This window comes from Acanthopagrus latus, chromosome 14, assembly GCF_904848185.1.
Source record: "Acanthopagrus latus isolate v.2019 chromosome 14, fAcaLat1.1, whole genome shotgun sequence".
Classification (NCBI taxonomy): Eukaryota; Metazoa; Chordata; class Actinopteri; order Spariformes; family Sparidae; genus Acanthopagrus; species Acanthopagrus latus.
Genome location: NC_051052.1, coordinates 7800471 through 7828192, shown reverse-complemented (window position 1 = coordinate 7828192; position 27722 = coordinate 7800471). Strand labels below are relative to the sequence as shown.

At 39.5% G+C, this 27722-nt stretch overlaps 1 protein-coding gene across 6 annotated transcripts in view; it reads right to left on the bottom strand.

Moving 5' to 3' along the window:
- Positions 1-1711: 1711 nt before the first annotated feature.
- Positions 1712-27722, bottom strand: part of LOC119032822 (copine-8) — a 90014-nt gene continuing 64003 nt past the window's right edge. For 3 of the 6 annotated variants that reach the window (XM_037122401.1, XM_037122405.1, XM_037122406.1), the window contains 7 exons: positions 21964-22010; positions 20713-20894; positions 19689-19816; positions 16894-16996; positions 15371-15428; positions 14600-14673; positions 4173-10643 (listed from right to left, as the gene is read on the bottom strand). In XM_037122401.1, the coding sequence (XP_036978296.1) occupies positions 10455-10643; positions 14600-14673; positions 15371-15428; positions 16894-16996; positions 19689-19816; positions 20713-20894; positions 21964-22010 (781 nt within the window). In that variant the 3' untranslated portion in view covers positions 4173-10454. Of the gene's footprint in view, positions 2013-4172; positions 10644-14599; positions 14674-15370; positions 15429-15876; positions 16014-16893; positions 16997-19688; positions 19817-20712; positions 20895-21963; positions 22011-27722 lie in introns of those variants that run through there. The other 3 variants (XM_037122402.1, XM_037122404.1, XM_037122403.1) reach the window with 3 other exon arrangements.

Here is a 27722-nt window from a genome sequence, read left to right as displayed (position 1 = left end):
TGGAAATGTAGATAAAAAAGGGAAATTGCCCTTTAAAATGCCTGATTAAAATCTGTCTATAGAAAAATATATTGGTGGCTCAGTAAATAAATTAGTATGCTATTAAGTGCACCAAAAAATAAAATTGAAAATCAAATGTAAGAATGAATTCATTAAGAAATTGTGTTTTAAAAGGCATTTATGCTTTAATTTGCCTCTAGAATTAATGACCTTTGTATTGGATTAACTAATTATTGTATTCCCATTTAATTTTCCATTTACTTTATTCATTTTATTTAATTCCACACATGTAGTTGTTCCTGCATTACTTTATACTTTTCTATATACATTTCTACGTCATTATGCAAATGAGGGGACTGTTTCTTTAGCAGTTGATGTATTATTTTTTTGGTTGCGCCTAAATATCGTGTAAATTCATAATTAATTTGTATTAGAAGCTTATTTTTGTCGTAATAATTTAAAATAACAAAGGCAATAACAGGGTATGAACCATCAAGAGAAATAATATTTTTTATGTCTGACTGTAACCCTTCAAAAATGACAAGGCGTGTGGTTTGATACTTTTGAAATGTCAGAAAAAGTCATGATTTTGGTCCTCAAGGCCCAGTTCAATACTACATTTCACCGCTTTGCACATCTCTGCAGCTGGACGTACGTTTTGACATTTAAAGTCTATATTTGTTTTTTATGATTGTGTGTCTGCGCCTGGATATCCAGGACGGACAAAAGACTTCCTCTCGTGCCGCTGACCTTCTGTCTTCACATCGCAGCCCAATGCGGAGAAGCTGTTAGGAACCAGGTGACGGTTTGAAAGACCTGTCATGAAATGTAAATGAGCAGGGACTTCCTCCCCCTCGTCTCCAGTTGCCTTGAGGACGGGACCAACAAGGGTGAACCACAGAAGTTTCAACTGGAAGACTCACAGAGAGAGAGAGAGAGAGAGAGAGAGAGAGAGAGAGCCCATTATAAACCAAAATGAAAACACACATGTATTCGCTGCATGACTGAGCTGGAGTACCACATCCTGATGACCAGCTGGTAGCCCCCAAAGCCTTGTCTACTATTCCAACATCAATTTATCTCTGTTGTCATTTTGACATATGGCATCACAGATCCAAAATGGCAGAGGGAAGAGGAGATGCACAAGTACCTCTGGAATAACCGTTAAGTCCTCTTATTCTCAGGAAACCAGACAGGTTGGAAAGAAACCTGTCTAGAATATGATTTCATGCTATTATACTCAAGAAAAAAAACACATTAGTTATCCTCTGCCTGAAACGGCCTGTTTGAGCTCCTGTCTCTTTAAGACCCCATCAGCTCTGATTGGTCAGCTCGCGCACGACTGAGCCAGCGCCGCTCACCGTGTCTCCGGTCGGCTCTGTCGTGTTTTTCAGCTTACAGCTAGCTTCACTTCTATCATAAAAATGGCACTAAGCGATGCAAATGTGTGACATGGTGACGTGGCGTGATGTCAAGAAGTCACGGGATGAAAGGCAGGACGACGGATGAGGCGTTTCAGGGGCAGTGTTTTCTGTAGGAGAGAGGAGCTCCTGCTGGAAGGGACGTTCTTAACTAAAAGCTTTTTTTATGCACAAAAACCCATAGAAGACATCTATGTATAACACAGAAAAAAAAATGTATTGGCCTGATTTTTCACTTTATTTTTCAGTGTTACAAACGAAAATATCACTTTCCTGATTTAGCAATCCCTGCATGGATGGTTCAGCGATTAGAAGCATCCGACCAGACCAGCTCCACAATCGCATCATGCATGAAATATTCAGTACAAAGCAACTGTCTCACAAAGCCTACAGTAGAGCTCCAGACGCCCTCTGAGATGTGACGGTTGGCTCATAAAAGATGACCAAACCAACCTAAAGGTGAGAAGGGTGGACTAAATGAATACTGTTTGCCGATCTCTTGAAAATGCCTGAACCTTTTGAAAGCTGAGTGCCGACGAAAGAAGACATCTTTTCACACAGTCCTCTCTGCTGAGACGAGAATCCTCCAGTCTGGAAAGAAATGAAAAAAAAAGCTGTGATTTAATCTTTGCTGATACGGGATCCTTCCTTCACCGCTGTCCAATTTTATACCTAAATGATCAAACTTCATTTAAGCTCTAATAGCGTCAACAACTCGTCTCGCAAAACATACGCAAACGTTGACGCGTAATAAGACAAATTCATCAGCCAATTTCACCCGTCGTCCAAATTTATGAAGGGGAAAATGGATGTGGGCAGCTGACATTTATCTAATAAACACGAGAGGGTTGATGGTGATTGATTGAGGAGGGGGGATGGGGGGGGGGGGGGGCGGACCGACACTGTGTGAATCCTCAATTACATCTGTCCATGTCAGTGTCAGCCATCTTTATTATCAACATACACCATGCGGATGTCTTACTCCGTTTTAAGACGAGCCGTCCATTCTGAAACGCCAGTGATGTGTTCGTGTTCAAGCTCACAATCTGGAAAAGTCCACTCCTTGTTTTCCACTGGATTTTTTTTTTTATTAATCTTTTTTCATGGTTTTTGTTCTTCTTAGGCTTAAAAAGTGATAAGCTGTGTAGAATCTGATCATTCGTTGACAAGTCTGATTGTTACTTTGACATTTCTCTGTCACCTGTCACCCTCTGCGTCGCTCCTCGTGGAGATAATTGGAAACTAATCCATATGTTGCTGACTTTCCGTTTCCCCGTGTTGATTACCAAGCGTGACGGTGACAGCTCGTCAACTGTTTGTTTTTCAAGCCAGAAACACAGTGAGGTGAAAGTTTGTGGGGGAAAAAAAAACACTATTTGCCAATTAGACTCATGATGTTACCATGTAAACAGCAGCTTACACGTGCACATATGATGCTAATTGGAGAGTGGAAGTAATTGTCGTCTCTCTACAGAGTCAGAGGCGTGTGAGTGGGTCGGCCACGTGTTTGCTGACCTCGATGGCAGAGAACAGGAACAACACAATAAAGATGCAGCTCATATGACAGGCAGTTGGTAATTGAAGTTTTTATTTAACATTTAACTTCCTTTAACTTTTTAATGAAAACTTAAGAGGTGATTTAATGCAACTGGCATCGAAGCTGAAACTTTGATTCCTTTAAACCACCTGCCAACAAAATCACAAAGACCATTGTTTCTGGCCTTAAATCAAAAGTGTCCACAGTTGTGACAGGTTCAACCAAAGGTTCGATGTTCCAAATTACCAAAAGTGCTTTTTGGATGTTCACTGAGGGGAAAATAACCCTGTATTTATTAGAATGCAGAAAATCATGACATATTTATAGTGAGGAGAGGGCATTTCATAGTGTTTTTTTTCTAGGTTTGTGTTTTTTTAACCACTGTATGGCTCCCTAGAGGGCACTTTAGCATGTTTTATCTACCATAGGGGCATCTAGGAGGGCCAGTGCTTTGAAGCTTCTCACCACAAAAAAAAAGTAATTTTGGTAAATTAGCTTTAGAGCTGCTACTTAAGCAGGAGCCTAGTTAGCTATTTCCCTGCTGGTTTTAATATACGGCATATTGCCCCTTTAACCCTCAGCAAGAAAGCAAATAAGAGTTCCGAAATGAATTCCCTAAATATCTAACTTTTATGATCTTTATTGATCTCTCATAGTAGCAGTGGGAATTCGTTCACTACTGCAGCAAAACTTTGTACACCTGCTGTCAGTCTGAGCGGCAGGAGTGAGACTGAAACGCTGATGAAAACAAGCCGGATCGTGACTTGAGAATCTCAGCAGCACCTGCCAGAGTACTCGCTGAGATATTGAGTGTTGATGAAGAAGCCCCCCCACACACACACACAAATCCCCGGCAGATAGAAAAGTAGAAATTTGGGTGTTTTCGTGTGACAGGGGAGTGACAGTGGCACTAAATGCCTCTTTAAACATGTGCCAATTAATGCAGGAGGGAGCTGCCACCCTCTGCAGGCGGAGGACAGATTCAGAGGTACCCTGAGGCTCAGACTGGTTCAGAGGAGAGACAGATGCTCCAGCGACACCTTTGAAATGTAAAAAAAAAAAAGTCACATAGTGTTACTGTGGCCATGTGCACTGTGCGTTTTTTTGGTGTGGGAAAACTTTGAAGTACTTTTATTATCCTGTCAGGAGGGGCAAACCCACATATCACTCCTGAGAAGATGACAACATGGAGGAATAGAACACGCCCCAACATCTTTTGTGTTTAATATGAATATTTATTTAAAAATCCATAGTTCGATACAGAAATAGTCATCTATTATATGTATTATCAGACAATCAGTACTTCAGCCATGCTTTCTCTGATTAATTACGGTTTCAAAAAAGTACAAGATAATCTTTTTTTTTTCTTCCATTGTTGAACTTGTGCAAAGGAAAACCCACTAGAAAGCAATAGAAACACTGACACAAAATAGAGAAACGATCAATTCCTTTTTAAACAATTCATTTTTCTGAAGAAGGCATCGCACAATTCCAAGAAAATCGAGTGAAAGATTTAAGGCCATTTTTGTACAGTTAAGATTTTTCATATAGATTTTTTTTTATATTTCAAAACACTCAGTTTTTCAACAAAAGGAACTGGTGCATCCTTTGTAAAACTGTACATGCAAACATAGTGCACGTTGTTAAGAAGATATGACGAGCATACAATATATTATTTGGATAGCTTTAGTAAACAAAGATCTTATGTGTCTTAACACCTCACATGGTCTATTAAACCACTCGTATAAAGGTGCCACACGGGCACACACGCGCACGCACACACATACACACACTCACGAACGCACACCCAAAATATATTTATATCAAACACATGCATGTACACACACATACACTCATTCACTCATAATAATGATAATAATAATAATAACAATAATAATAATAAAATCCATTCAACCAAAGCAGACTAACAGAAGATAACTGGCACAAATGACTGTAGCGATAATATGATCATGTTTATGTGTAGGTATGGAAGCAAAGGCAGGCCAAAAAAAACAAACAAACAAATTCAAGTGTAATAGCTCTGAATTCATGTCACTAAAGAATTCTAATTTGAAACCCAACTCTCTCAGACGTGGGTTGAATCCCCCGTTTAAAAAATGTCCAGCTCATTTTAAGTTCTGTAATTTCAAAAACTACAGATTGGCAACTAAATATTTCTGTAGCATTTTACATGGTGGGTAACTTGGTGATAACGTTGTAACAGTTTGATGAATATAAAGCTAACAGGTAAAACTACATAATTACTGAAGTAATAACTAGGTAATAGCTTGGTATTAGCTATGGGTATATATGTGCAATATTAGACTCTAAGGGGCAAAAACAAAGGGTTATAACAGGGAAACACATTGGGGAATAAATGAGGGAAACTATTTAGTAATAGTAAAGCAATATTTTGGCAACAATATGCTAACCTGCTAATAAGAAATGGTAATATGGTGGCACAAATGTGGTGATATTCCTGATAATGAGGTAATACAGGTCAATGTTAATACAATAATTGGCTACTATCAGTGTATAACCTTCAAAAACCTCATGCAATTTCTCAGAAGACAAAATTGGTAATTGGCACATCATAACACTGAATTTCATTTTCTCTTGCCTTGTTTCAAGGTAACGCTGTACAGACCATACGATTAATGTTGTGACTTGTTACTCATCAACAAGTCCTGGTAGTTTCATGAATAATGAATAAAGAAAGCCAAATGCAAAATATAGTCTAATACAACCCAGCTATGCCCTATGTTGATACCAAGTTACTGCCTGGTTATTAATCTGGTAATCACATAGTATTACTTTATTAACTAATTGATATCAAACCTTTACCCAATAAAACCATATTATTTCAGGTGTAATGTACAATGTTCCTGTCAATTTAGTGAAATGAGCATGTAGGTAGATAGGTAGGTATTTTCCCACAAGTGGAACCAGGAGGTAGTAAGCCATCCAAATGGCATGATACAGGCGTCCTGTATGGGCTCTTTGTATATGGAACCTTACAAGCACTACAACAGCATCCTGGGCTAAAATGTGTCCAGGAGGAAACACAAAGTCATGGATGTCTCTTCTTGATATAATCAGGTCTGCCACTACATCTTCACTTGTTCCAGTGCAACCAGCAGCTTACATTGGCTAGTGTTACCTAACATTAGACAGATACTGCTGCGTAACTGACACTATCAGTCAATTTGATTCTCCTCTCCTTGTACTACCGTAAAACTTCATTTTAACAGTCATTTTGTGATAACTTTAATCAGTACTATGCTACTGGAGCAAGAATAGATGAAATTCAAGTTGTAATTTGCCATATTTTCCCTTTAACTTTATCCCCTAGCCATCCAGTTTTACCACACTTGTTTTTATCTTGATATACAGAAATTTGCAGGGATTCCCCTGAAGCTGTCACCAAATATGAACGTCAAACACTTCCCACTCCGAGCAGAAAGGCCCACCTCGCAAAAACATCCCCACTGTGCCTTTTCAATCAGCAAAAGCTATAATAAACCAGCCCTGACCCCCGCAGTGTTGGATCGCTAACAGTTTGGAGGATGTGAGTTTCGTAACATATCTGCCAGGGCAGTAATGAGCTCCATAGTTTGACCTGCAGTCCTAATGACGAGTCCAGCTACGCTTTGAACACAGCGGGCGGCTGCAGGAGTGTGACTGCACCGGCTCGGCTAACAGTTAGTCCAGCCGTATCAGCACTGTGGCTCAGCTGCAATACAGGATGTAAGGACTGCGAGAAAGGAAAAGTTCAAGTTGGGAATGTTAAACAACTTAACTTCAAATATATAAAATGTCAGTTAAAAATTATAATTGGTCACTCCACTGTACTCTACTGACCCTTAAGCCGTACATTTCTTTTACTTGCATTTGTGCACTGAAAAAGGAAATTAAAGCCAATAAAATGATTAAAATAATGAGAATAAAAAAACTTTCACATGTTGAAAAAACAAGCAAATCACACCTTGACACTCACAGTCACACTGCGCTACTACAGGCCATTTGCTGATAATGTAATGTGGTGAAAGACTGTAGCAGAGTAGCGAAACAAGATAATGACACAAGTGTCTGGCACTGCCGCAACAACGCTGAATACTTGGAGAGACTCTGTAATGAGCTGAGCGATAAGGGACATGGCATCGACTGAAAATGGCCAAAATGATGCAGTATGTGGAGACATTAGAGCAGCAATCAGCATGGTCGAGCACAGTATGTGTGTAAATGGTGCTGGGTTGATAAAACAAAGTGAGTTAATTGAAAAGTCTCCATTCTATAAAACATCAGTTGGTGGATGATGTGCTGGTCATGAGCTTTTTAATAATTGAGGCCAAATAAAATATTCATTATATCTGTTATGTTTAAATGTGGAAACATGAACCTTTATAAATAGAAAGAATGATACATATTTAACATATGTTAAAAGGCTGTAATATGTGATTTTTAACACTTCCGTTGTTGTTAAATTGTGTGTTAAACAGTTGATTACTACAACATGGCTGTGTATTAACTAACTGACACTGTCTGGTTTAACTTGGTAGTTAGATGTATAAAAATGGACGGTAACATCTGAAAACATCATGTCCACTTGAGAAAAATGTTGGCAACACCTTATAATAACCATCATTATCAAACTTTAGTTAATACTTATTTTACTGTTCACTTTATAAAGCATTTATTAAGCCATTGATTTAACTATAAATTAACAGTTTCTCAATGATGGTTATTATTAAGTTTTATCTAAATGCTTGTCAATGCTTTAAGACTTCCGAGTGTTGATAAACAAATATAATGTAAGCTTTAATATTAGTGCCATGCTTACATATCCTTTGACATTATGGGTGGTGAACTAACTATCCAATAATTTGTCAAAGGTTGGTGCATCCCCATTGTAGGTAAGACTTTTCAAAAACTTGATCTATAGTTGTTTTAAAAGATGTAGCTGTTTCATATAACACGCAAACTCGCCACATATTTTCACTCATCACGGAAGCACACTTCTTCGACACGACACTGATCAAACCTTTCACATTCGTGACAAAAACAGAACTCTCATTCTTCATTAGACTTCATTTAGAAACGATCGCTCGATACTGACATGACAAGAATCACACCGATCATCCCTTTTCCACATGATTGGCACATGTAAATACATATCGTAAAAACAAACATATAAAAAGCTATATCAAAGCTAAAGGTGCAATAAAAGTATACACCAAAATAAGAAAAATTAAACTGAACAGAAAGCCAACATAGGGAAAGTGTGTTTTTCTCTGCATTTTTGACCACTGGGCTCTTTTTGCTCAAACAGTATTTTGTTTGAGAGCAGCTGCTGTCGCTTTATACGTGGGGCAGGGATGTGGTGTTAAGACGACACGATGAGACAAAACCCCTGGGCATGTGGGCATCCTATTGCCAAGGCAGTTTGGAGGAGAACAGAGACAGAGAGAGACAGAGTAGCTATGCTTCCATTCACAAGTCAAAGAAGTACAACTCAAAAAACATGAAACGTTGGAAAACAGAAATTGCACAATTTGAATCTTCATCTACTTCGCTCAAGCAAATAAACTGGAATTTATAATGTAAGAAAGTACATTATGTGTTTTTAACAGTTACTAGTGTTGGCTACAGCCTACATTCTACAACCATGCTAGCAGTTGTATGAGGCTATACTGAGCTAAATGCCGATGTCAGCAGGCTAATGTGCTCAGAATATGTACAACAAAATGTGAACGCCCGTGTTAAGCATCTATAACGTTTACATGTTCACGATCTTGGTTTAGTGTGTTTTAGCATGCTAACATTGGCTAATTAACACACATTTACAGCTACTATTGGACAAAATACAAGACTAAGAGTTCACAGCCATGCTAACATTTGTACAAAGCTGTACTGAGCTAGATGCTAATGTCAGCATGCTACCAAGCTCACACTAACAACGTTAACATGCGTATGTGTAGCAGATATAATGTCTACCATGTTCACCATCTTGGTTTATGGCGTTAGCATGCTAACACTCGCTAATTAGCACTGACTTCACATTTCCCATGACACTAAACACAACATTCACAGCCATGGTAGTAGCTGGATGAGACCGTGCTAAACTAAATGCTAATACAATACCAGTGCTGATGTTTAGCAGGTATATTAACCATGTTCACCATCTTATTTTTAGTGAGTTAAAATGCTCCTATTTGCTTATTAGCACTCAGTGTCAAGTACAACAAAGGCTTAAGGGAATGTCATTAGTTTTTTGGTCATAAATCAAATAACTGGGCAAATACTTTTGTTTGATCCGATGATGGTTCTAGATGAAAAGTAGATGAAAAAAGGATGGGACAAATAATTCATGTTTGAAAAATGAACTGTTAAGCAGTGAACAGGAATCTTTTATAAAGCCAATTATGTTCTGAAATAAAAGCCATCCCTCATCTGATGAGCATAAAAATGATGCATTTTCTGTTCAGCTTGTCTTTATAACTTGCCATTAAATGGATGGAAACACAGCTAGTAGAAGAGAAAGAGGAACAAAAGAAAGGAAAGAAAGAGAGAGAGAGATAGACAGAAAGAAGGGAGACAGATCTCAGGCCTGAGAGCAGTGCAGACAGCCAAGGTGAAGAGACAAATGGAGATAGAGGCAGACAGACACTCATCCCCCACAGACGGACAGACAGACAGATGGGTAGAAGAGGTAGTGCAGGGCCACTATATGCATGCACTTGACTGAGGCTACACTCATGCAAAAAGGTTAATACAAACACCAGAATACAGTACGGTACAGTACAGCACGGTACGGTACGGTACAGAAGGGCTACCAGGACCTGCACTGCTGCTACCTGACACACATGCCAGGAGAGAGAGAGACAGAGAGAGAGAGAGAGACAGAGAGAGAGAGAGAGAGAGAGAGAGAGAGAGAGAGAGAGAGAGAGAGAGAGTATTCGAGCCTCATATTGAAACTGTGTATATAAAAGTATCAACATTAAAAATCCTTGATAGCATTTACTGTAAACAGTGAGTGAGTTGGAAAGAGAGAAAAAGAGAGAGCAAGAGAAAGAAGTTACAGAAGTCCAGCTATTTACAGAAAAGGTTAATTTAAGATCAAGTGATTCCTTTGCGTTGTCTGGAGACATTCTCTTCACATGTTTCCTAAGAGCTGTCCTTCATTTCTCCTCCCCTTCCTTTCATCAGCGCTTCTATTCTGAACAGCCTTTTTCCAAAACTCTCTCCAAAGCCTGTCCAGGTTTCCCAGGCAAAAAAACAAAAAATTCCAGACAGTAAAAGGAATGCTCGACAGTGGAAGTAAACAGACTCTCATTGGCTTTTCCTGTCCTCAAAGGCGACACTCTCCTGGTCCGACATGCAGCGACCATCGTGATCCACGACGACGAGGCCTGGAGAGCGGCTTTTGGGAAATGGAAGTATTTTGGGCGTAAAGTTCAGGTAACCCCTGACTCCAAAACCTTCATCCTCCCGGCTCCTCATATCTGGGTTTGGAGGGGTTGGCCCGGAGGAGTGTAGGGAGGTGGCGCTGGCGACGGCTTGATCCCGCGGGTCCTCATGTAGGAGAGGAACTGGTCGGGGATCTCAGCCAGGACATCTTTGGCGAGCCGGGCCATGCTCAGGATGTGGTTCCCCGTCCGGTCGATGTAGTCCCTGAATGGGACAAACTGAGAGGAAGGAGAGGGGAGCATATCTGTTACAGTGAGATTTGAAAAGAAAGAACAGCGAAGAATCAAGTGTACGATCAAAGATTAGCATCCGTAACTGCACTGCAGATTAAACTGTGTTTATCTGCTCTAATGATAGCTGCCAACATGTCAATGATTTTTTTTGCCTGAGATTAGGCAATATATTTTATGTCTATAAGTGTATATTATAGTTCTCCTTTACGGTGTTGTCATTTTTAAATTAAGTCAGCTGTGGACAATTTCAGACTTGTCAATCAACTGATGTAGGCTGCATTATCTTAATTAGTTCGCTAACTATAGCTGATAAAATCTGCTCGAGACAGTCATTATTTTAGCTGCAAAACTGTCGGGAATGAGGAGTCTGCTTTTGTCTACCTCTGTCCGACACCGAGGACCCAGTGTTAAAATAGTGTTAAAAAATAGGTTGGAATTTTGAGTTGTATATCTGCCACTGTAAACTATATGTGTATTTTGCAAGGAATATGAACAACTGACCGAGAGAATGGTCGATTGAGAGGAGTACAAGAGGTGAAAATAATAATGGGAAACCATGAGTGGAGAGACAGTTGGTTTAGGAAACAGAAGCAGAAAGAAGAAAGTCACAGAGAGGAATATTTCAGAAAAAGGAGCAGGTGGAGTGTAAAGATGAAGAACAAAAGTGAGAAACAAGATTAAGAGCAAAGGGATGACGGTGAAATGTCTGTGAGCAAAACAAGGGGGGGGGGGGTAATGGAAAAGAAAGAATCTGAATTATGTGACGTTATTCATCCTACTTGATTCAAGTTGCTTTGTTCACTATTTGAAAATGCTCGTAAAAAACAGTCATCTCTCCAGCCTGGATCACAAATTGGAGCTGCTATAGAGGAGAGAGTCTACCCTAATTATCACACTGCAGATTCGCCCCTTTTTCTCAGATGAAATGAGGCTGTCTGGTTGTCTGGTGAACAGGAGCTGGTGAATGTCAAAACTTTCTCCTTAAAAGTAAAATGTGATCCCTGAGGTCACTGAGATAAGCAGCAAATAGTGATGTCACGCTCTTACTGAAAATATTGGACATTAAAGCTCACTGGTGCCTTTAAGGGCTGCTTCAAGCTTTAGGACAGTGAGGGAGGAGCCGGGCTCAGGGCCAGCAGTTACGTGCCAAGACCTAGTTAGTTTTAACAAATGTCTGGGATTACTGGGATCCAGTATTACGCTCAAAATGTGGAGATTCAAACGGGTGATCAGCACCGCTAATTCTCACAATAGCAAATGAAAGAAGTTGTTCGTAATGAGTCAGTCTTCATGGATGTAACTGATTTCATGATGATGGAATTAAACATGATGTGTCACAGTGTACAGACTGACCTCCTGCTTCAACTATGACCTGATGTAACCGGGAAGTTGTGGGCGAGACCAACAAAATTTGTTGGGTCACGTGGCCGGCATAAACAAGACTTGACCTGGAAGCTAGAATTTTTGGCTATATGCCTCAGATGGCTTGAGGTCTATTTAAAATCTATGACTGAAAGTTACAGAAATACTTTTTTGTGATTCTGGGGTGAAATTGGGTAATGTTACAGTTGCTCCCATTCTAGAACAGTTATTATATATCAGAACAGATAGAAAATAGAAATAAGGATATACAATTAAATAAGGATATTTGATAAAAATATTGTGATATTTGATTCTGTGCCCAAACTCTTAGCATTTCTGAAGTACTTTTGAGGAGTTTAGTAAAAAGATTTATCGACCAGTGGTCAAAAATGAGATATATCTATGTTTTTATCGCACATAGCCTCAAAATATTCATGTCATTTTTAAGACCATATTGCCTACCCCTTGACTACTAAATACAACAATACGTATAGAAATTCTGAATGTGCATCGTATCACAACAGATAACCACAATGTTCTCAACAGCCTCACTGTGAGGCAGCTCGTGTTCATTGCCCTCGTCTTTGGCTACAATGCTGAGTTACCTGATCACTGTGATTAATAAAATAAAATACAATACAACAAATAAGACCTAAAACAAACACTGAGGTCACATTTTTCTCAAAACTTGTCTGGCTAAAGAACCCTCGGACACCTGCTGTTGTTGTTGACCACTGTGACTCATCATTTACATTACAAGACTGCTCAGTACTGCTCAACTAGATGTGGACAGATATGAGGTTATCTCGTTTACTTAATGAGCTGTTGTCATCCACAATCACCAGATCATCTCAGAGGCCAATTTATGCTGGAAACCCTCGCTGCAAAAAGTAAACCTTGCTGTGTCCCTCTGGGTTATTAGCTGGCTGATAATGAGAACTTGTAGGCAGAGGTAATGTAACATTCCACAAGTGAAGCTTAGTTTTACACTATCTGTGGGTCTTTTCTATGCGTGTGTGTGTGTATGCCCTTCAGCTTGTTAAAAAACCAACTAATGAGTTAGCCTCCCTCGCATCACGTGGGCTGAGGGAGGGTGTGAGGGAGCAAGATGCGACAGCGGCAGTAAAAAGGTCACGCAGGAGAGAAAAACAAACAGCTCATGCTTAATGCTTGCATTACTTTTGGTTGTCTTGACATTAGGATAACAAGTAATGATTGTAAAAAAAAATAATAATAATAATAATTTAAAAAACAGACACGAACAAATGGATGAATACATCGAATGGTGTAGGGACAAGTAATCATAGTTTAGAGTTTGTTTTTTCCACTTTATATCCCAAAATCTGCACTGAAGATTTAACATCAGAGCCAAAAATGCAGCTGATTTCAGTTGTATCGACTTGTGGTGCCAAGAGTCTCATCTTTTTTTTCTGTCCATAATGCACCACCCAGGGCTCTTCTGTGTGACTGTAGACCCCACGCTGCCCTGCAGGCTTTTTAACGCGTACATTAAGCCGGGGTTACAGCTGAAGGTGACGCTTCATCCACTTTAATAAGAAAGAAGCAGAGATTTGGCAGACCCCTAACAGATGCTGCGGGGCATGCCATTTTCTGTCTGTGTATGTGTGTGGTTCATCTTGCCGCCTGTCGTGTGCTGCATCACAGGGTCGAGGTGACCGGGTGTCTGACTGCATGGACAGAGATGGATGACCTGGACTGGACTCAGCTGTGTTTTCCATCACTTGCCTTCAGCCAAATAAATCCTCTGTGAAGTTGTGATTTTAAGGGAGAAAACATCTTCCGGCTGGAATGCCCAACATTAATAGTCCACTGACTTCAGTTCTGATATTTTTGGATAATTAAATGCAGAGCATGTCAATTCTGCCACTAGGGGATGCTCAATCAAAACAATGAAAACTAAAGAGGTCATTAGAAAACATCATGAAGTAGCGTGGGATCTTGGGAGTTGTTGTGAGAGCAGTGGTTAAAATTTGTCAGAAAACAGGTTCACAGGTGAGGTGGTGTGTTTTTATATGTTGGTACGTTGTTTGTTCTCACGTTCGCCAACTTCCTTCCACTATCAGAAGTTAAAGCGACAGTCGACCGAAAAATGAATCGCACCGTTACCTTGAAGAAAATCACACATTTCTTATTATTTTAAGGTTAATGAAAACCACCTAGATCAACTTGTCCAGCAGTAGTCTTATGACTATTTAGACCAGGAGCTCTGGAGCTCCAAGGGTTTCAAAAGCTCCAGGCTTATTGTGTGTCAACGTGTTCTGATTTAATGGTAATGTTATTGAGAATTTGTACGAATAAAGCATCAGCTGCCATGTTATAAGTTGCATATTCCAAAATGAATGTGTTTAGTTTAATTACCATGGATCAGATTAGGGTGGTTTAAGTTAGTATTTGGCCTGGTGGTGTCAACTACATCATGATGGATAAAACTCAGAACAAAAGAGATTATAAAAATCTACATGGCCAAGTGGCAGAGCCTATTTGGAAGCATGGACGTGGTTTTATTTGTCATTTCAGTGAAAACGGGAATGGTTTGAGATAAAGAAAGAAGTGTGTACCTGAACAATATCCCTCTCAGCATATCTTCCTCTGGATGAGATTCTGACTTCATCACCATCTAACTCAACCATGGCTGAGGAGAACACAGAGAAAACAAAATACACATGAGCATTATTTCTCACTGCTGTCAATGAGCTCACAGCTCACGTTTCTGTATTTCTATAGAGCAGAAAATGAGATTGTGCATAATGACAATTTATATTGTGTAATCATTTCATTTCATCCTCTATCATTTATTTCACAAGTGCAAATCACAGCACTTGTTTTGTCATTTGGATGACGCTTTGCCTTCTTTCAATTTGAAGCAGGCGTGGAGAGGAATGAAGGAGAGTGAATGTGACACAGAACAGGATATTTTCTAACTGGAGAAGGACTCCAACTAATCAAGACAAAACCAGGGGCTCGTACCTGAAAGAATGGTGACTTCTATTCTATAGAAATGGTTTGGGTATGAAAAGTCTGAAGGATGGGAAAAACATTCCTTTCAAACTCTGCTAAATACAGGCATCATTGAAAATTTACACAAAGGTTCAAAATAACAGGTAAAAAACAATCATGTTTCAAGTATGTCATTCAAAATGGAATAAGCCTTTGTATGTGTTAACAGTGTGTGTTCTAATTTATAGAACACACACTGTCATGATGTGTCTTGTTATCTGAATATAAAATGATCTACAGGATGTGAGATTTTCCTAACATCCCACAGCCCAAGTAGAAAGTTTCTTACACATGAATATTACTCACAAGTTGTAAAATCTTTGTTGACTTACCATCAAATTCTGCAGGTCCGACCCCCACAATAATGATTGACATTGGCAGGCAGGACGCCTGCAGCAGAGGAGATCACAAATGATATTTGATCCACAAAACTGTAAAAAGTGGTGTGTGAATTTAACATATCCAGCCTGTCTTCATGAGCGGTAAACAAAGCATCAAGTATAATGTTTATGTCTCCCCAACATGTATAGTATGTACAGTGAGTGTAAACATTCGTGTGTGTCTCTGCAGCATCTCCTGAAGTGCTGTGGGTTGAGACATCGCAGTGAATAATATTGGAGACGAGGGAATCAACAACACGGCTTACAAATGACGTGTTTCTGTGTGTGGCTGTGTGTATAAGTATCACAGAGCGTGTATTAGAGTGTGTGTCTTCATTGTATTGTAATGGGTTGACCTCAGGCTGCAAAGCAGTAGATGATCATATCAAAACATCTCATTTATTTTGCTCTTTTTGGTAAAGGTCTTCTTTATGTTTCTACCACCACCTCCTTCTACCGTGTCGCCTCCTTTTCTTTCCATTTCTGCTTTTGAAGACCTCAGATGGATCACTGCCTTCGTAAATATAGTTGCACTGTTCACTTTGTTTGTATTCTACATCAGACACTCTGGCTCCCCTCTGGAGCATTCCATGACCTGACAGTGATGGAGAGGAAGGTTGGAGGCTGAATTACAGGCTGTCAAAAGGGAGGCCGGCAACAGCAAACACTAAAATAAATATAACAGTAGTAAAGGCTCCCTAGTCACGCCGTATTTCTGTTGGCATTACAAAGGAGGACAGATATCAAGAGATGAGTAAAATATTTTTCAGTACCAAATATTTCAATCAGCGACCCTCATGTTTACGTTCTGGTCAATTTAAACACCTGTTTTGTAAAGGAAACACTACGTGCCTTTTCTCCATGAAGTGACTCCATTGTCAAAACATCTACAAGCTGACAGCGATCCAACTCACAGCTGCACAGCTGTTTTCCAGCTCTCAATACCTTCCCTAACAACCAGTTGATACAGACAATTTCACATCTACTAGGTTCTACGTAAATCAGCAGCTGTCTTTGTGGCAGAAGGCCTCTCTTCATTCATTTGTCTCCTTTGTTGTTAACAATTCCGTCATTGCATATGTGTTATTTTTCATCTTTTGTGAGGCATGTTGTATCCCATTGCATTTTTTTTATGAAATCTGCTTCTAAGTATAGATTTATTAGTTTGGGTTGAATTGCACATTCACTGCATTTTTGCCTTTGGGTTTTGCTTGAGGTGAGGGACACTTCATTAATTGTGAATGAAGTTGCAAATTGACTTTATTGAGAGAGGTTTTGGTGCAGATAAAGATAATAGATAATATCAACTGCAACTTGGGATTCAAGGCTGTAGGTCTGATTGTATGACTTAAGGGTTGTAATGGTCATGCTACTTGCTTAAAGTTTATTTCCTCATCACTCCAGGTCAGTTAACTTTCTTTTACCAATTAAGACAGGCGCATGAACCCCAGTGTACTGTCAGGTGTCACCCTTACATTGACGATAGACTCCTTGGCCTGGGCCATGTCGGAGATGACGCCATCCGTGATGATGAGGAGCACAAAGTACTGGGAGCCATCTTTGACTGAAGCTGCATACCTACACACAAAAACACACAAAACTATCTTTGTAGTTATTTCTGTGCTGCCATCCTCCTTTGTTTACTATGATGATTCAAATCATAAGCTGATCAAGCATCGTTCTGTTTGATCTTAATTAAAGTATTTAGCTTGTTCCCAAATTAAATAGAGTACATCAAAATAGTTCTGAACATTATTTTCCTCACTGAATAAATGTCACTTACCTCCCACTCTGGAGGATCTCAATCTGTCAAGCACATCTATCTTGTGTCAACTCTATAGATCCTCGGCTCAATACAGGCTTTCAATTTATCCTGCCATGTTGAGTGTGACCTTTTACTCCCCTGTGAGTCGTGAACCGACTGCTACTGATATTTACACACAGAGATTTTTTCGTTCGCTTCGGCTTCACCTTTCTGCACCAGGAGGTTAAATCTATGATTATGACTGCCTCCTTCCCACTAGAAATAGCTGGTATTTAAGTGTTACTCTGCAGATAGAAAGATGGAAAGGTAGGACAACAACTAAACAGAAGAGAGGAAGAGCAGGGTAGGAGAAATTAAGTAAACACTTAATAAGCTGCATGTGGGAGTGAAGTAAGACACACAGGAGAAAAGGGGAGTTGTTATTGAAATATTGAGAGGAGGTGGAGGTGGGATTACAGATGAGGGAGGAGGGTGACGGCAACAGCCTGTACTTGGTAACACACTGTTAGCAGGGACTGAAGTTGGCAGTACAGTTGCGGAAAGACTCTACATGAATCTTAAAATGCCTAGTTTTGAAATGTTTTAACTATTACAGGAGGAAGAGAGTAGAATGCTTGCTGATCAATCTATACTCACCAAATTCTTTAGGAAAAACTATATTAATGAGATGTAGTCTGACTGAGTTCTTTGCTGTGTAGGATTTTGCTACTTTATATTCAAGTTATTTTTTGAGTGCAGAGAACAGAACAGAAAATGCATCTTTCATTACTTTACAAAGCAGTTGGATTTGTGTATCACATGATCATATGATGTCAAAGATCCATCTTGCCAGGCTTCAAGCTATGCATTTGTGGCCTAACACACAGCTGCTGAACCAACCAGGTTCCCTCAGCCATTATATGTGCATGGTTTAGGTGTGACATCCAGCGAAAGAAGCAACTGTTTGAAACCTAGATTAGGTTAGTGTAAGCAAAGATGCTGCTTTAGCAGTTATATCAACAGTTATATCAGTTGGTATTTTTCATTGAAAGAAGAGCAAAGAACAGCACTGATGACAGCTTTTCTCAATGAAAAAGATATTTTTGCTCTACTCTTGACTGGGTTTGTTTTTGTTTTTTAGCCCGTGACTGAAAACGACAGACAGATTTTTTATTTTTTAAAAGTAGTTCCCATGGAGGACTTCCCAGATTTATTCATTTTTGTCTCCTGTCAGGACAATGTAACAGTTGTAGCTCAGATTAAAGACTGGAAACAGGAAAAAAACAGCTAGCCTGGCTCAATGCAAAGGTAATAAAAAAAAATAAAAAAAATAGTATCCCAGCATTGCTGAAGCCAAACTGATAAGCAGCTCACTTATCAAAATATCTGAATCCATACAAACCCCCTCAGGCGCACTAACACTCTAAACAACACTTTTTGTGCCATGTTAATAAACAAGATATAACGTGTTAACTGATGGGCTGGTACAGTATGCTTACATTATCTTTTTAATAGAGCCATCTTTTTCCAATCCTTATGCAAAACTAACCTCTTCTGACTGTAGCTAAATAAGCCAACGAGCCACTCTGAAGTACTGTTTGTATTTAGAGTAAACAAACAAGATACAGTACAGCATGTTAATTAGTGAGCTTTTTAAAGTTTGGTGAGAGCTGTTTACCCTAGTTTGTTCAGAATTAAGCTAAATGCCTTCCAGCTTCATCTGCAAATAAAAAGAATATCAAGATTTTGATGTACTTACAGAAATGTGTGACTCATTTGTGCAATTAAAAATACATGTTACAGAGGAGTGAAGAATCATTAAGGTGTTTTGATGGAATGAGCAAAGAAGGCAGTAAGGAGTAGAGGAGTAAAAGGAGTTGCTGTTACTGTGACATTACAGGAGAAATGAAAGTAAACTGCTGCCTCTGTATCACTGTTTCTCTTCAGAGAGCCTTTGCCTCTTCATGTGTAACCACCCAATTAAGATTCAGTAAATTACCTTCTAAATATGTGAAGTAACCTGATGAGAGGCTTCACTTGAGTACATCTCTTTAATTACACACTTGCATCATTAGTTCCTAAATGTCTATTTTTTTTATTTCAGAACTTTGTCTGGATCACATGTCCGCATGACAGCATAAATTGTGTTCTGATCTACACAGAGGCACAAACAAACATGCAATCAGCTGTCAGCTACTTTGTCTGTTTAAGTCCTCAGTTTCTCTCGCCAGCTCTTGTTAGCTACCTGGCAACACCCTCTGCACGAAGCTTATTAAAGAAAACCTGCGAAGTGTCAATTACAGAGTGAAATGTACTTGGTGTTCTTTCACGCATAATCAAATGATTTGAAGTTCCTTATATAAGCAGTGTTGTAAGTGTAAAACATTGTGCACGTGGTATGATGACAAGTGAATAACTGAAAATAAGACTGTGGAAAAGTACATCTAAGAACCCAAAAACTGGAAGAGTAGGAAAAGTTGGTCAAAATGTGACAATTTGACATTAACTGACATGTATCTGAGTTACCTGGCCACATGGTTGATGACGGGGGAGAAGTTGGTGGGTCCGTAGAGCTGAACTGACTTCAGACTTTGGTAGTAGGCTTCCATCACACCGTCAATGCCCGCACAGTACGGGTTCTGAGGGTTCCCATTCTAGATTGACAAGACGAGACGAGACGAGACGAGACGAGACGAGACGAGACGAGACGAGACGAGACGAGAAGAGAAGAGAAGAGAAGAGACACAATTTACATATTCCAAGTGTTCAAATTAAACTAAAAGCCCTCTACTCCCACTAACATGCATTCTTGTGTCACTTGGGTCATGTCAGGTCGTTTGCCCCCTAAGCTGAGGAAACACAGCAGGGGGATACACTTAATGTGTGCTCAGCCTTGCAAATTGCAAAAATTCAATCATCTTCATCAGTGGGTACAAGGGGTGGAATGATTCTCAAAATTCACTGACTAAAGTGGTAAATGGTAAATGGACTTGCATTTCTATAGCGCTTTTCCAGTCTACTGACCACTCAAAGTGCTTTACAATATTTACCACATTCACCCATTCACACACACATTCATACACTGATGCCATTCATACAGCTACTCTGAGGTAAAGTCAGCATTATTATGTAAATGCAACATGACTTAGAGCATCAGTCTACTGGGGTCCCTTAAGGTGCTTGTTAGTAGAGAAAGTGATTCTGTGTTCTTGTGTTATTGGCAAGCGTTGGTGTAAATTGCTCTTAAATTCTGCCCCCTCTTTCGTTGCATAAGAAGCATCTTTAGGGACATAATGTCATATTTTTTTAGTTTGTCAGTTCTCCATGGGAACAAGAATAAATAAAATGAAATAAAATAAAATAAAATAAAATAAAATTTAAATAAATAAATAACATTGACTTGTCAGGAGCATGATGTTTTGAGTGCAAAACCCCTGTGTTTGATTTGTGAGCATTTCTGTTGAGTGATCAGAGCTCTAAAAACCCCATACAGGGAACAGCTACACGTCTTACTCCCTCATTTTCAACCCCAGCCCCTTCAGTTTCATACCAAGGCAAACTCGTGGGAGATCCGACCGTCAGGTGGCAGCTTGGCTCCGAACCCCAGTGCGGGAAACATCTTATCGCTGTCGTAGTCCTGGATGATTTCTCCTACTGCCTTCAAGGCCATGGCGTAGGCATTCAGCTGGTACGGACTCATGTAGTGGAGGGAGGTGGGCTGGGCTGGATTACCTGTTTGTGAAAAAGGGAACACACAGTCAGAGGACGTGGGAATGATATTATGCTTAGACGACTGAAGAGGTGATGTGGGCACAGCATCAAGGTGATGATTCAGTCATTCTTAAAAAGTAGTTTTTTACTGCTCAGTCTTGACAATATTTTATAGATGCAGTTATTCAAAATAAGCACAATAACTATAATGTATTATCAAAAATGTATTATCAAAACCAAAATGTGTGTGCTTTCTACAATGGTTTTGGAGTAATGATTTGGACAACATGTTCAATCACACTTTAAAATCATAAAATAAGTACGTCTAAAATTGTGAAATTAAAAAATCAGAATATATATCTGTAGATACGTTTTACTGACAGAAAAAAGGAAACCCACGCAGGTAATAATTACCTGTCTGTTTTGTTAAAAACATGAGCTGTCAGAGACTGTGTGGGCTGAATGGTGCTTTAAGGGAACCACCATGCCTATCTGAAAAGCCACTTGAACCTCAAAATAATGTTTTTCCAATTCTCATTCTTCATTCCCTGAATACAGCAGCCAGTGATTCAATAAACAACCAACAAATAATTCTCTAGTGTTTCTGTTCTGTCAGTGATAGAACTAAATTGGTGATAATCACGTTAATGGGTTATTGATGTGAAACATTTTTTGTCTCCCTCTACACGACTGTCCTTATTGCTGTTAAAGCTGCTTTATAATAAACTGCAGAACTTTACCAGCCATCATTCTCAATTGAGATTTTAGTGAGAGCCAGACAAGATCAAGTACACCTGAACCTCAGACACCACCACATTGAATTTGCTGTTCTTACTGCCGCTGCCTGTCCTGCTAAGACCCAGCTCAAGGGTAGATGGATAACACGGTCCTTAATCACAGCTATCATAGCACGTTACTGCACTCAGCTTTAGCTGCCAGGTGTGATGGAGAGGGCTATTAGGAAACACTTGATTCCCCATCTGCATATATTTGAATAAATGCTCCCAAAGCATTCAGTACACTTTGTGTGTCTTCGTGTGCACATCCAAAATGTTTGTGTCTGTGTGTGTGTGTTTACTGGGAGGCTCACCATTAGAAGCTGTGAAGTCAATGGCCACGGTGAAGTTAATCTGGGTCCTGAAAAGACAAGAGCAGATTATTCCTTACTCAACAATAATTTTGCTCTTACAGTTTCTCTGTCTCTCTCCCTCTCTCTAACACACACACACACACACACACACACACACACACACACAATCGGGTTAAAGTGATCAGTGTTTGAGAGTGCAAACATAGTTCTTCTCGCCCTTAAGCCGTGACAGTGATAAGGAGACAGCAAGTTTCTGAGCTTTCACACCAAACAAGCAAACACGGCATTGCTCAGAGGAAGGTTGTTGTATTCTAATGGAGAACACAGCTACAGTCTACTTAACAACTGCACATGTGAAAATAGCATGTAGCACCCTGACTCTGCTCCCAAAATTCAACTATATTTACTGTGATAGCTGCCATTTACAAGGTGCATCCACTGGTATTCTGGTAGACAGGAAGTGAAATCTAAAAAATTGCTAAATTAGACTGAAATAAAACATGGACTATTTGATTTTAAGTCACTAAAAGTTGCATTAAAAATGGAATTAAGATACATCATAACCTTTACTATGACTTGAGCAGAAGATAATGGGTTACGTGGAAATGTTCTTATCTCTAAGCAAAGTCTAGACTTGATGCAAGTGATTTTCCTGCTGATTATGTATGGATAGTGCAGTTTGGGCAGTTTTCAGTAATTGCATCTAAGCCCGTGGTGAACTTGCCATGAGCTTAATGAACAATGCGCAGTAGTGACACACTGCCAAGATGTGTGTTTAGCTTCGTCTGTCCCACTAACATGGGATAATAATTCCACAGATTGCGTGTTGCCTGGCCTCAAGACAGAATTTGTGCTGACATTGTGTAAGCGGAAATTGCAATCCATAGGCATGTAAACTGATCTTAGATTTACACATTACAGCTACGTTACAAATAACATTCTTAAACATGTTACATGTTTTTTTATGCTCAATATCTATCAGAACAAAAAGCACAGCTAAGGCAGATGGAAATGGTTTTGCTGGTATTTGGTGATAAATGATTGTTGAACTGAACAAATAAAAAATGTTGACCTTGTGATAGTGGTAGATGGAAAGTCAGGGGAACAACCAAATTCCATAGTAATCTATGCAGGAGCTGCTGGGGCATTTCACATAGAACCTAAAATGTTAACCTCATGCTGGCACTAAATGAGAAGTCAGGGGATCATCAGAGTCATTTGGATTTATCATCTGAGAACAATTAATGTCTGTACCTAATGTTGTGCCAAATCGTCCGGTAGTACCTGTATACTCTGAGATGTTTAACTGGACGAGGGGAAATGTAGAATATTTGGTAGTGCAAAAGGAAAAGTAAGGGCATCTTATGAGTAGTATTGATCTTCTAGGTACCATGAATGAAAAGATTTCTTATTTTTACTCTAAATGTATATCAGTTCCAAATGTTGATCAGTCTTTTTGATTACTAACCGCTATCAGTATCAGCCCTAAAAATACCTACTTGATGTTGGTCCCTATTCAAGAGAGTGTGGAAAGCAGGTTAGAAAATGCAGTTTGTGTCTTTGTATATTCCACATTGTGATCATTCCCCATGTTTAGCTTGCAGTCTGCCCGTAAGGATCAAATGGTTCTCTATAATGACCTACAAACACATTACGCATATCATTCATGTCAAAGATAGAGATGATGAAAAAGAAGCCTCATCAAAGAGAGATGAAAAAAGACAAACAAATATCCGCAGCACCCTGCAAGAGAAAATGGCATGTCTCTCAACATCACAACATCTCTTGTTAACCTGCAGGAACTGGATGTGGTTAAGCACTCTGTCAGCCTGTCACAGCTCTTTCACACCAATCCTCACCCTCTGCCACACGTAAACACACACTGTCTTCCTTACACACATCTGTATTCCGATAGTCAAACAGCCAATGGCACATCATATTTGTCACCTCTGCAGCCCTGTGTAGTGCAGGCACTTTGCCAACCAGAGGGGACAGAGGGGCAGGGACAGAGGACACCTTATCATCAGTCCACAAGTTTGAGCTGTCCTCTCATGTTAGCATATCAATGTAAGTAGAGTAACCGCTTGACAAAATGGGCAGACAAACTGAACTTGAAGTATAATTATGCCTACATTATTTTCCCAGAACCCTCTATCAAAGCAAATGCCAAGCAAGGAGCAATGAGTGTGGGAAGCCTGGCCTCGTGGCTGTGTGCATACCAAGTGACCACCACTTAGTAGTGGAATGGACAGTAGAGCTGGTATTCAGAGCCACGTAGCTTGAAAAGCTTCTGTCGAAGTCTCTGCTGGAAGGACAGAGTCTGACGGAGCTATGCCTGTCACTGGAAGCACACTCACTGGGAGTTCCACACGTTTGCCTCGGTTATTGTTGTTGACTGGCAGCCCGTTAAGCTTGTACCGTACAGCACAGTTATCAGTGGGTTAATGTGTTGCGTTTACTGACACCTTAGTGGAATAAGTCCCCTTAAAGCGTGACATAATTTCTTTGCCAGGAAAAGCTAAAGCTAATTCTACCAACAGGCAGCAGCTACAGCGTCACCCAGTGTTCTGATCTTTATACTTGCCGTAGCAGCTGACGCACAAAATAGATCTCTTGCAATGTTGCTGTTAAACTGAGTTTCAGTAACCTTATTTTTTGTTTAGTTTGGCGCCGTAAAATGACCTTCATCTTAGAAATGTCATTCCATTCATTAAGACAGCCATCGTTCAAAATCACTTTGTTGTTAAAAATCACCTTGTTAATGGATGTTACTCGTCTCAACAAAATTGAAAATACTACAAAAAGTCCAGTAATTGAGCTTTTCTAGGGGACAGCTGCAAGGACAAGAGAGCATAGTGAGGAGATCTGAGTGAATTCTGGTCCAGTTCCCCATGCTGGCACAAACAAGCTTCAGCCCAGCAGCCTAAATTATGCATGTCCTCTTTCTCCCCCTCCCAATCTCTCTCTGTCACGCACACATACAAAGTTTGGGAGAAGAACTCCTATTGTATGAATGCGAGGGGACATCCGAGGAAACGAGGTGAATTGGGGGATGGACAATAAATAAATTATGAAAAAAGCAGGAATTGGCAACAACATAAGGTGGTCCAAAATAGAGATCATTGAAAGAAAACACTTCAAAAGTGGGTTTGAATGGCTGAGTGACTTGTAGTGATCATCAATTCTCTGCAGTTTGACTGTGGTACTTTGTGCTGAAGCTATCATAGCCATCGTCGTTAGCAAGAAATCTTCAGAAGTCGATGTCAGAGATTCTTGCTCTACAAAGTGAATATCACTCCTCACGTTTGACACCGTCAGTTTGACTCCAAATGTAGAGAATATCAATATCCAGATCAGAACACAGGACATTCTCTAAAAGGTCAACTCTGTCCTCTGCATTAATCATACAAGAACTTGAGTGAGGCAGTTTCTTGGCTCTTGTAGTTTTCCCTGGTGATGTGTGTTTCTGGATGTCATCCAACTGGCCAATCTGTTTTTTAATGAGTATTTCAAATCTGCTTGAGACATATTACATGATATATATGTACTCTCAAATTGCTTGTATAGTTAATAATAGAGTCAGTGAAAAATGATATCAACTGCTGTAGCTTCTGTTACCCTAAATATAAAACCATATTATCAGAAATTCTGAATTCAAAAGTAAGAAGAATTATGATTTAAAAAGGTGAACTGAAAAGGAAAATGTAAAATGAAATCAAACAGGAAACAAAAGTGGATAAAAAACAGTTTTAAAAGTTCAGAGAGGTTCAGTTATCATTTTAGTTGTGTTATATTCTTGATCACAGATTTCTTTTAACAACCTGAACACAAGTAAAAATTGATAAACAGTTGTCTGAAAAACCAACTGGTAGTGATACAACTGAATCAAATCAGTCAGCTGGAAAAACTGCATAGTGTGACGCAAGCTCAACATAAAACACTCATGCCAAACACCTTGGGAACAATGAAGGAATGCTAAAACAGATAAGACAGGGGTGGAGAAGGGTGCTACTTAGGCCTCTGGCACAGACCAGAAAAATGCATGACATCACACTTGAATGTTTTATAGGACACAAAATAACCTCAGCAGCAAAACGAGATCTGCAACAAATCATCACTGCAGAACAGGTTCAAACCAACAGAATGTTCTGGAGGGAATGATAAGGAATTTTCAGAGGCAGTGGCCTAAACCACAGCATCACATGGTTGATGGGAGCTTAGCCTGCCTTAAAGACCAAATCTTATCGTTCTGTGTCCTGAAGGTACAGGAAAACATCTCAAACCCTGTGTCATGACGTTTTTTCTGCTTCAATCGCAACCCCCCTGGCTGCAATCCATCTCTTGGCAAGTTGTACTATCCATTTGGCTCAGCAATATTTAATTTAGTGAACAGGCAATCAAACATACTTTGAAGTCTGCATACAAGATAAATATAAGAACATATAAAGACCACTGTTTTGTCCGGCCTAAAATGACAATGAAACCACAGATACAGTCATTTCTAAGAGATGTATACCCTGTCTTTTTCTTTAAATCTGGTGTTCTGATTTGTTTTGCTAAGCACACACAGTATCTTGTAGGACTGTGTTCAAACAACATGGCTGCCCAGTAGTGAATAGTGTGTGTAAGCCTCTGTGTTAAATATGTACACTATATAATAATGTGTTTGGGGTGACAGGGGGATGCCCCTTTACCAGCTGGTTTTCTGTCACTCACTGATCTTCCCCTGCTGTTAAAGCCAACAGTGACTCAGTAAGGAACCAATATGACAAAATATCACGCAGCGGGAGTCGGACTGATGAGGAGCTTGCGCACTACATTTAAATCAGCTTTCCTGCAGACAGAACAGGCTGGATGCTGGTGTCTCTCCTAAATCTTCAAAGCATCTCATGTCTAGACTCTAACATGATTATCTCTGTCATATTTCTATTCTGGTGTGTCACTATCTCTATGTTTTGATGTAATCTTCCTCTATTTATTATGTTTCTTGATTTACCTCTGATCTTAACTAGCAGCGCTGATTGGTGTGGTCAGAAATGCTGTTTATTGTTACCACATCCTCCCTTAAAACACAGCAGCAAAGTGAGAATTTAAATCCCTGGCGACAGCAGAAAGAATAGGGTGATGAATTACGCTTAAAATTTCATGAAATATGTTTTCTGATACATTTTCTGTGATTATAGTATCTTGCTGAAATATCATTTTTAACTATTCTTTATAGTTTATGCAACTGCTCCGAGTAGCCAAGGTTAGAATTTTTCACAGTAAAATTCACAGAAAATGTCCATTATTGATCAATTAAAATCCACAATACTGTGGCAAATCTGAAAGCTGGCAAGTCACATTTCACTCAAGTAAAATAAAAAAAACACAACTTTCTTCAGAGTTCTCAAATAACCTACACATTGTGGCAGTTATGAAGTCACAACTACTCTTTAACTTTCAAATTGCTGTCAGAAAGTCAAGAAGAACCATACTTTGACCAAAAGACTTCTGTTTTTACAAGTATATCAGCATGAAGGGAAATCACTGAAAACCTACATTATTGTCCTGACAGCCAGTCTCAATGGGCTGTGTACCCTGTAAAAGAAGTGTTTGTTTTAAAGTAAAAGTGTTCTATTTAAGACAGGAAGTGTTTCAGTGTTCACCAGAAGTCTCCTCTCCGCTCATATTTAAGTACCAGAGGGAAACATATGCATGAGTGCACTGAGTGGCCTAAAAACAGCAGCAGAGGTTGTGTGATGTGACCTCTCCTGATG